Source organism: Brachyhypopomus gauderio, chromosome 18, assembly GCF_052324685.1.
Source record: "Brachyhypopomus gauderio isolate BG-103 chromosome 18, BGAUD_0.2, whole genome shotgun sequence".
Lineage (NCBI taxonomy): Eukaryota > Metazoa > Chordata > Actinopteri > Gymnotiformes > Hypopomidae > Brachyhypopomus > Brachyhypopomus gauderio.
The window spans coordinates 851,996-862,500 of record NC_135228.1 but is presented as its reverse complement, the minus strand read 5'-3'; the positions used below and the strand labels follow the sequence as shown (position 1 = coordinate 862,500).

At 42.7% G+C, this 10,505-nt stretch overlaps 2 protein-coding genes across 5 annotated transcripts in view; one reads left to right on the top strand and one right to left on the bottom strand.

The window, feature by feature from the left end:
* brd10 (bromodomain containing 10) overlaps positions 1-5,658 on the top strand; it is a 16,916-nt gene extending 11,258 nt beyond the window's left edge. For all 3 annotated transcript variants that reach the window (XM_076980704.1, XM_076980703.1, XM_076980702.1), the window contains 3 exons: positions 214-329; positions 606-772; positions 1,270-5,658. In XM_076980704.1, the coding sequence (XP_076836819.1) occupies positions 214-329; positions 606-772; positions 1,270-4,904 (3,918 nt within the window). In that variant the 3' untranslated portion in view covers positions 4,905-5,658. The remainder of the gene's footprint in view (positions 1-213; positions 330-605; positions 773-1,269) is intronic.
* Positions 5,659-5,933: 275 nt separating this feature from the next.
* On the bottom strand, positions 5,934-9,693 carry mlana (melan-A). 2 transcript variants are annotated; one of them, XM_076980706.1, is made up of 5 exons: positions 9,526-9,693; positions 9,141-9,252; positions 8,930-9,026; positions 8,382-8,501; positions 5,934-6,845 (listed from the first exon to the last, which is right to left on the bottom strand). In XM_076980706.1, exons 2-5 carry the CDS (start codon positions 9,245-9,247, stop codon positions 6,780-6,782), a joined length of 390 nt encoding a protein of 129 aa, XP_076836821.1. In that variant the 5' UTR covers positions 9,248-9,252; positions 9,526-9,693; the 3' UTR covers positions 5,934-6,779. The 2 variants fall into 2 exon arrangements, with proteins under 2 accessions (XP_076836821.1, XP_076836822.1); XM_076980707.1 differs by having other exon boundaries at positions 5,943-6,845; positions 9,180-9,252; positions 9,526-9,661.
* Between the last annotated feature and the right edge of the window lie 812 nt (positions 9,694-10,505).

The window sequence follows — 10,505 nt, the reverse complement described above, 5'->3', positions numbered from 1 at the left end:
TACACAGACACACACACACACGCACACTAGACAAAAAAAATATTTTCTGTCAAACGCAGTTGGTGTCTAAGTTCTGTGGTTCTACTTATAGGCATGAGCTGTTTACCACAACACCCCCCCCCCCCCAATTCCATTTAGATTGAGCTCTATGTTTTATGATGAATAATTAGATGGGGTGAAAGGTTAAATTTTATGTTGGATGTCACATTTCAGAGTCGATGGTTCTCAAAAAGAGAAGCCGTGAAGGACCTTCACATAACTCTCATAAGATTGCTGAATGAGCTGTCGCCATGGGAACCCAAATTAGTAAAGGCCTTCCAAAGGAACAGGTAGAAATTCTAGCTCAACTGATTAAAGATTTATTGTTATAATGGAAGGTTTAAAAAGAAATGATTTAAAATAGATTTAAAGAATTATTCCAGAATAAGTCTAATAAGCTTCCGTTTGAGAGGCAGTGATGTGTTGAAACTAAAGGGTGCTCAAAATCTTTAAATAATTCATCATTTTTTTCAGTTTTTCCTGTAATGAATTTTTATTTCCACAGTTTCATCTTAGCTGTTATATGCTAGCCACTAGACTGAACCTTGACCTTGTTCCTTCATAAGGGCCAGATTAAAAAAGGAAAGTGACGATTTCAAAAAGCATCCTGAATATGAGAACTTCATCAGAGAAGAACGGGCGGGGCCTGACGGAGATGCAGGAACATGCAGAGAAGCATCTTCATCCGCAGACATAAGCAGAGAGTGTTCCAGAGGAGACCCTGTGGCCTCAGGTGCTGAACAACAAACCTGGATGATCGTAAAATTATGACCCTTCCTATAAAAACGTCTTTCTTTCATTTTCATTTTAATGCTTTATTTTGGTCAAGCACAACCACCAATAAACATAATTTCATAATTTACTAAAGCTATTTTCTGACCAAAAATGTGTAGACTAGTCAATATATCAACACAACTCATTCTTTTATTCTATACCTTGGGATGCTGATAGAAATTAAAAACCGGAAGATGATCGCTTATATCATATCAATAATCCCGCAGTTACCTGACTGTCTGTTAAACACTTGACAGTTGAGAGAAAGGATAATTTCCTTAATTTGTTTTTGGTATTACCACTTATGTCTTGTTTTTCTTAATTTTCTTGCCTTTACTTAAATCCAACCTTTTAGCATTTTTATGTGTGTGTAACTTATTTTCATTTGTAATTTAAACAAAATGATGTCAGGGATATTTTCATTACTTAGAATAAAATTTTTTTTTTCTCCCCCAGATTGTGAAAATCATCTTGAAAAAGAGTCATTAGGAGGCTTAGTCAACGGAACCGAAATTATCACAACAAGAAGTGGTTCTGGACCTTTGACTCGCAGCTCAAAGCGCCGCCAGATTGGAGTCCCAGACGAGAACTTGAGTCCTACTAAAAAAGTGAAGATGGTCTTTAATGATTCTGTGACCCTTGAATCTCCGACTGAGGTTAAATCCAAGGATGCAGCAGGAACAAACTCGGAAAGCACCGACAGAATATCAGTGGCAAGTGCACCCATAGGCGCTTTTCATGGACGCTGTAAGCCAATCCAGGCGTTGTTGGCCAAGAGCGTTGGGAACAAAGTGACCTTAATAAGTCATCCACAGGCCGCTGCCATGGCTGGAGCTTTGACACTGCCAGGGAAGAAGGCGTCTGCTGCTGTGGCGGTGACCAAACCCGCACTGAGCTGTCAGCCGGCACCTGACAGCACACAAACCCAGGCACCGACTCCACAGTCTTCCCAGAAGAGTCCTGTGCAAGTTGTGTACAAGATGCCAGAGGGCTTTAGTTTGGTCAAGAAAGATGGCACCCCAGTTAAGTTTTCAGTGCAGCCTGTTGTGGACCAGGCGACGGGGGAAAAGGTGATGCAGCAAGTGATTATTCTTCCCTCCAACGTGCTCGTTCAAAATGCGGAGGACAAGGGGAGCGTCCAACCATCCAGCACCACACCAGTTTCAATTCCCAAGACTGCTATGCTTTTGTCCAGTACTGCTGGGATCACTGTGCCAGCAAACAAGATACCTGTCCAGCAGGTGGCACCATTAAAAGATACTAGCGTTGTCACATCATCTCCTGCTGTGTCACCCGTTGAACAAAAAAGAACATCTTGCAGGGCCTCATCTGCTCTGATAAAGACTACTGATCCAAGTTCAGCCTTACACAGATGCCCTACCCCTCCTTCATCATCTTCTGAGTCCATCAAATGTGATGCAAAGCAAGAGCTGAGGACCGTGTGCATCAGAGACTCTCAGTCCATCCTTGTAACAACCAGAGGGGGAAACACAGGAGTGGTGAAGGTGCAGACCTCAGGCCAGAGTGGAGACAGTGTTTTACCAACCAGCCCTGTTTACACCATCCCCCCACACTTTCAGGCTTTCCTGGTGTCCAAGTCATCTGCCATGACAACAAGCACTGCTCACGCTAAACACACCACTACTACTGCCACACCTTTGCTTTCATCAGTGAACAAGGGCACTTCCTTCAAATCAGCTGCCTTGACACCTTTAAGATGTGTCAATCCAGTTATTCCATCTCCTCTAGGGCAAGGAACAAGTAGCACAGGGACTCTGAGCAATGACTCATCTGCTTCTGTGGTGCCCATTGCTGGCAGTGTAGCCAAATCCCCCCAAACATTAGTCCCAGTTAAATCACTCACTCCAATCCCTTTCCAGAGTAATACTAATGTCCCTTCAATTGTGACTGCTGTCCAAGGTGACCCACAGACCTCTCCTTTTAAAAATGTATCCAGGTCTACTCAAAAGAGCCCTCAAGTATGCGGTCTTGTGCCAGACCCGCCTACTTTCCAGAAGGTCTTTGTGGTCACACCCACAGCAAACCTCTCTGTATCAGCGTCAAGCATCACCACTGCTTCCTCTCCACCAACGTCTACAGCTTCAAGGGTCATGTTTATGAGTCAGTCCGCTTCTGCTTGCTCTACAGTTACCATTCTGAAGGGGACCATGGCGTCTGAGTCTAGCATGACTGCCACAATTACTTCTGAAGCCAGGGAGACCAGACCCAACCTTGGCCAAGTGACTGGCAGCACCACTCTCACCAAAGTCCCAGATATCAACACCATGGGATTAACAGCTACTATACTGGATAAGGCTGCAGTCAGAAATAAGAAGATAGTGCCACCACCTGAAGCTGCCGTAAAAGTTGCATCTGTGACGGTCTCTAATGCACCTGACGCTTCAAGTGGATTCGTTTTTGTCCAAAACAGCAAACCTACTGCAAATAGATGCATGCCACTGAACATCAAAGGCCCTGCCAAAGTAGTGGGATCCACTTATGACAAAACCGTAACATTTTCAACTTATGGTGCTGGTCACATGGCTTCTTCTGCACTCCTTTCAGCTGTACAGCAAAAGAGTTTGTCCCTGACGACTATCGCCTCTACATCAAATGTACCAAATAACAGATTAGAACGTGTAGTTGGCAGCTCAACTCCAAGTGCTGGTCCTACACTGGGAACCATAATAAACAAAGATACTACTATACTAAGAAGTCTGACAGCTGGGACTGCTACATGCCTTGGTACAACACTCTCACCCGTCATTCCTCCAGTCATTACCTCTATGCCAGGCATTTCTCACCCTGTCACTCTGAGCACCACAATAGCAACACGCACTGCTTCCCTAACATCTCGACCAGTTATGACTTCTATGGTCAGTCCTCCTGTGAATTCCAACACTGCCACCACTACAATGCAGGAAAAATTTGTGATAAGTACCACTACTCCTCTCGCTCCTGGAACCCAACTGCTGATCAACAACACGCGGTTCGTGGTACCCGCTCAAGGCCTTGGACCTGGCAGTCATGTTCTCCTCGTATCAAGCCCTGCCCTGCGCCAAGCGGGTGGTCAAGGAACCAGTCCTGTGCTTCCCGTCCACAGAAGTCCAGGTGGTCCAGCACCTCCTGTTGCATCAGGCGTTCCAGGAACATTAACGGTAGAACATGGTGGACAAACCACAGGACAGCACACATCCATTGGACTGCAAGCACCTACCCATACCCTCCCACAACCACCAGTCAGCACAACAAAGATTGGACCGCCTGGCCACGTTCACAAATCTTTAACTGCAGTCAGAGCTCCACTGGTCTCTACTGATTCTACTGCCCTTGCACGAGTGACTCAGTTAGGGACTGTCCTGCCGTCTGGACAGCAAAACCCTACCAGTATTCTAAGACTTCCTTCCATTTTAGCTCCTGAAGGGAATATTACACATGGTGGTGTGAGCTGCCCCCCCAAAATTATTACTGTAACTTCTCAGTCACAAAGAGGCTCATCCAGCATGGCCACACAAGCTCACATACAAACGGGATTTGTGACCACACCACCAAAACCTCAGCTACCATCAATCGTACCACCAGTGAATCCTGTGAATCCCCGGACATCCCCAGTGGTCTCAATGCCACCCATGAGTAGTACAGTATCAAGGTTGCAGACACTTCCTGTGGCAACAGTTCCACCAATTGGGGGCACCGTCAACAGTAGTTTGACCACTGCTGTTGCACCAGTGCCTCTGTCTGTTAACACTGTTATAATGGCACCATGTCAGTCAGTTAGGGCTGTGCAACCTGGGAATATCAGAATGCCAGTTGTCATGACCAGTCCATCACAGGTGCACAGCAAGGGTGTGGTACATGTCCCAGGTGCACAATCCACCCACACCTCAAGTAAACTGTTGTTGAGTCCTGATGGCGCGATTCTAAATGTACTCCGAAGCTCAACCTTACAATCTTTACCAGTGGTGGCAAACTCGGTTACCGCACAGTTGGTGGTTCCCACCTCTGATAGTGTTACTGGACCTGTTCTGAACACACTTGATTCCCAGAGGATAATTACATCAGATAGAAATGCAGAGGAACCTAATAACTAACATTTATTGTCTCTTTATACAATTAACATTTCTTCATCAGTTAATTTTGTTTCTATAGTGGTAGGATTTAGAGTAGATGGAAAGTTGACTGAAAGAATTGGGAAGCTGTAGGTTCCTTTGTTTGTTTGTTTTTTCCTCCCGTTTCTCTTTCTCTGATAGGTCTCATCCTCCTGACTTAAGCACTATTTTGTATTTTGGGTTTTTCTATGACACCTGTGGTTGGAAAACATGTTATCAGGTGTTTGAGTCAAATTTGATTTTAAAAGAAGAATATGCGAATGGCCAGTAATGTAAATAGTAAAATATTTTGTTGGCTTTTCCTATCTCATTTAGTATGCAAGTTTCAAAAACTTGACGTAAAAAGAAATATTAATATTTTGTAGCTTTTTCCATTGACAAAATCATTAAATGATGCATACTTTATTCTTCAGAAGGATTCACATGTTTCAAGATGTGTCTACCTATTACTTTCAGGTCATTCACACCTCTTGCCTGTGGTAGTGGATGTGATCTGAGTTCATATGATTTTCTTACATTTGAGGGTTTTTTGCACACATACAGGCATAGAAACAAATAATACAGGTTAAAGTACTACCATATGATGTTATTCTTCACAAACGTTTTTGACTACATGTTGGAAGTTATTTATTTATAAAATTGCCTACCTTGGATTTTTCAAAAATATTCTAGTAGATATTTTGGACCACTCTCATTGGATATATCAGAAATAAATGCAGTGTTCTTTACCAGATGAGTTTGGATTGTATTGTGAAATGCCTTCAGACTTTGAAGATATTATTTATTCTGTACATGGAAAGATTTATAGTTTAGTAGCTTTATATAATTCATTATAAATTTAATGAGGACCTGGGATCTGGTGTTATAAATTACGATAGCCCTAGCCACATAGCTATATATGATTGAATGCCATATTTAATTCAAAATGTATCTATATAAAATAGTTTAAATATACTATTTGATGAAATTATAATCTGTTTGAGCCAGTTAACACAAAGATGGTGTTGCCAAAAACCCCACAAACATACAAAATTATACTGACTGTAACTTTAATATGGTACAGACCAAGTGCTGCAAGACAGATCAGAAGACTACACATTGTTGTTTAGTGCATCCGAAGTAGTTTTCAAAAGTAATTTGTGAGGTTAATGTGTGTGGTCGATACATTGTCTTAAAGTGAATTTGACATTGAGTATATATATGACTTAACATCTGAATTAAGACATTTTGAGGGAAAGTATTGAGTAATGACTCTAACACGGAGTACCATACACATATACAAACTGACAACTCAGAAAGTACTGAGTAATGACAAACAAATCAGAAAGTTCTGCACTGATTGTATATTGTGCTTTCATCACACATATAGCCAGTCATGGACGTAATTTTGGTTTCACAGGTGGGGGGGGACATAAGTGGGGGTGCTGGTGTGTTCCAGTTTGTTGACGGGGGGAACGAAAAGTGTTACCGGAGCGGACGTTTTCTACATGGGCCTGGCGCTGGATTCGTCGCTATTTAAATATTTGTTTTTTAACCGTTAAAAAGTGGGGGTGACATGGATTCGTCGCTATTTAAATATTTGTTTTTAACCGTAAAAATTTGGGGGGACCAAAACCGACTTTTGAAAAAGTGGGGGGGACATGTCCCCCCCCCAAATTACGTCCGTGGAGCCAGTAATGTGACCTGCAACCTTAATGTAAGCATCTTATTGGTCCTTTGAATAACAATGATCTGATCTATATGTTAAGTCTAGCAAAAGTACATTATTCATGAAATATATCCCACATTTCTTCAACAACTATTACACCATTTAAATGATGTATTTAAAACCAGGCCCACATCACCCGGTGAACGTCTTCAGGGTGAGTAAGGGGGGGGTAATGGCCCAGAGAGCTTGTCATAGGCTGGCGGGGCATTGGGTACCTGCAAATAAAACAAAGAATGCTTGAAATGTGATTAAAAAGAGAACACGGTCCTGTCCGCAGACTTTAGTCTCAGTCAATAAATTGCTAGCAGTGTTGACTCACAATCAACAGTCAAATGTATACGAGTAGAGTTCTTGCCATTACTTGTGAAAAGTGTTCTCATGTTTTATGTTTTGCACCATATGACTTACCAACTACAATATGAGTAGAACAAATCCATCTTAAAGGGGATTTGTGTTATCTTTGATTCTGACAATAAATATGATCTGAGTGAGGTTATAAGTCAGTTTCAGTGGCAAAATTCTATAATAGTGTCGCCTTAGAGCCAGTTATAGCAAAGCACGTTGCTTCACTCGTTGTGTGCTAGGGCATCAGAGGTGTGTCTCGGAAGTTAACATAAATTAGCAAATAGTTTTGGCATATTAGCATTTCCACAGAACCTCCTTAACCCTACCTTTCCACCCTTTCCTTACCACTATACCGTCCATATACTATCTATCCTTTCTATTCTACCCAGCTTAGCCACCCTACCCAGTCTAATGTATGAGGTTAGAAGTCATTTTAAGTCTTGGAACATAATCCCTTGAACTGCTCATGACTTTGTTCAGGAGTACCACGGCAACAGGCAAGCATTAGTACTCCCTCTCTCAGTAATCCTTACTGCATGACCCATGATGCAAGTCTGAAACCTGGAAGCCATTTTGTCAGCAGTTACATCAAATCACATGCACCCTTTGGCATTTTGGGTAGTGGTGGTCCAACTGCTCTTTCTATTTACGTCTATGGAAAGAAGACCAGACCAAACCACCTTCCTGCACATTTATTGAACCTGGGCCATTTTTTTCAAATTAATTTTAGAGTTAAGATAATGGTAAATGAAGACTATGTTTGTTTTACAAGACCTTCAAACTAGCCAAGATTGGTTAACTCGAGGATTTGTGGTCTAGTCCTTACGTTCCACTGACCTGCACACCTACAGGTTTATGCTAATCTAGGACACCTGATCACCTGCTCAATAGTTCATTCTGAAGTCCATCATCATCTGGTTGTGTTGGGGCACTGAAATATGAAGCTATGTAGGGCAGTGGGTTGCCAGGACTGCAGCTAAAAACACCTGTGTTAATTGGTTAATCGATGACCGGCTGAAAACGTGTATCAATTACAGCACTACAAATGAGGTTGAAAAGGATCATTTTCCATATGCTGTACAATTAGAGGCACTCAAATCGGTCAGGGAGGGAAAGAGCACGTAACAGGAGAGTAGCACACACGGGAGAGTAGCTCCTAAAACACTGACCTTGGAAATGGCATCACTTCTCAGCAGCAAATTACATGTTTTCTTTCACAGTTTTTAAAACATTTTACAAAAAAGGCACTGCATGTAGGTCGACCCATTCATAATTAATGGACTTCCATCTCGTCCAGTAGCACTGTAGACATTTATTCAATATGCAAATGAACCGTCTGTGCGTATGCACAGTGCAGTGTGCCTTAAGCACAATCGTATTATATGTGCAGTAGTCCACTTTCTTACCACTGGCTGGAGGCTCTGGAGCTCATCAAGAGCCACTTTGTCCTCGCCTGCTGCTCCTGGTTCTCTGTAGTGGCCTGATCTCATGATCTCTCTCCAGGACTGACTGCTACCTCTCGCATTCTGTGGGAACAGACAATACCGCACTGTTAAACCACACACTCCTAATCCAAACTAATGGATTCTACAGTAACACACTCCGGACACCTGAAATATAGAAGTTTCAGCCTAAATCTTTCAAGATTTTAAAGGGCTGCAGTTTTTGACAGGAGTCAGAATAACCTATGTTAGGATCTCCTGACCTAGTTCCAATCATGTGACCAGTAAAATCTGAAGCACAAGCTCCACTAAGGTAAAAGCAAAATGGTATATTGCCACTTTAATCTTGTGCATGTTAAAGGACAAACCCAGCTAATAAAACCTGATGTGCCATAATCTTAACCCTACCTCACCAAACATTAATCCATAGCACTATGATAAAGACACAACAACTGGTCTGTCATACACATCCGTCCTCCTTGTTCTGAGGAAGTGATCACCACAGGCCTCACCTGAATTTTTTTGTAACCAGTTCTTCTCTTGTAGTACCAGCAGCCCAGGATGAACAGAGCTGTGAGGATAATGGCCAGTAAAGCAATGCCTGCAGCCCTACAACACAGTCAGACACACAGGATTTCATGCTGCAGACTTAACAAGCACACTTCCTGGGTCTTCCTGACTCTTATACACAGATGGACACGAAAACATGTAGTGCCATAGAACCTAAGATTCACTTCAGAGACAATCAAAAAGACAACACACTCCTCAGCGAGGATGTAGGAGCCACGTCCTCTGCTTGCAAAATGAACAGTGAAGTCACCCCGAGGCATAGCTCCTGAGGGAGAGTACACATTATCGTTAGTAGTGGTTGATGTACGTCTTTCACTTCTGAATTCAGAATTGCAATATTGAACATGCGGCAATTTTTAAATGATCTTCGATGGATTAAAAAAAGAATTAAATGTAGTAATGTAGCTCAACCTAAAGTTCTTGAGTATGTAAAATGATACTTAATTACAACCTACGTTGACTCCAAGAATGATAAATAGGTAAATGTGAATGATCAAACCAATGTACAAATCAACTTAAATCTCAGTTCCATTCTTACCTGAATGGGATAATTCCGTAAAACACACCGATCACTCTCATGCAAGACACAGACACACTCCAGCCTTTACCCACCTTCCCTTTTTAAAACCCTGTCGCTTTTGTGAGGTAGAAATGTGCAGGGAAAATAGTTCTCATGACCGTCACGGGTTCTACTCCTAAAGTAAGCCATTGAACCGAAGTAATTAGCGTGAAACCACCCCCCACCCTCATCCCCAATCTGCTGACTATCTGGCCAGACCACGCGGCTACTTTAGAAAGGTTTTGTTTGAAGTCATTACGATTACTAAAACATGGTGTTAACAAGCTCAATACCAATGGATGTATAATTGGTAGGTCTAGGAAGGAAACTATTATTTTATTAGGAGAATGTTGTTGTGTTTTGAAATGTCACTGTTTATACACGAGCATAAGGAAGGCCTGACATGAAACAGTACTAAAGACATATGTCACAGCCTATGCAGTTTTCAAATGACGGATAAAATTTCTAACAGTCAGACCCCAGCTGGTCAGAGTCGGCAGGCGCACATACAGCACAGGAACCACGAGCACGTGGTGATTTTTGACCCAAGGAGGAGGGGGAGCAGGACACACCATTACAGTGAGGACCTGTACTGGATGAACAACACACACCACATCAGTGAGGACCTGTACTGGACTGACATCACACACCACATCAGTGAGGACCTGTACTGGATGAACAACACACACCACATCAGTGAGGACCTCTCCTGAACTGACATCACACACCACATCAGTGAGGGCTTCTCCTGAACTGACATCACACACCACATCAGTGAGGACCTCTGCTGGACTGACATCACACCACATCAGTGAGGACCTCTCCTGGACTGACATCACACCACATCAGTGAGGACCTCTCCTAGACTGACATCACACACCACATCAGTGAGGGCTTCTCCTGAACTGACATCACACACCACATCAGTGAGGGCTTCTCCTGGACTGACATCACACACC

Coding starts and splice junctions, on each gene's coding strand:
- mlana (XM_076980706.1), bottom strand. CDS start 9,247: ATGCCTCGGGGTGACTTCACTGTTCATTTTGCAAGCAGAGGACGTGGC. Junction 9,027..9,140: donor GTCTCTGAAGTGAATCTTAG/GTTCTATGGCAC, acceptor ACTGTGTTGTAG/GGCTGCAGGCATTGCTTTAC. Junction 8,502..8,929: donor CTGGTTACAAAAAAATTCAG/GTGAGGCCTGTG, acceptor CTGTTCCCACAG/AATGCGAGAGGTAGCAGTCA.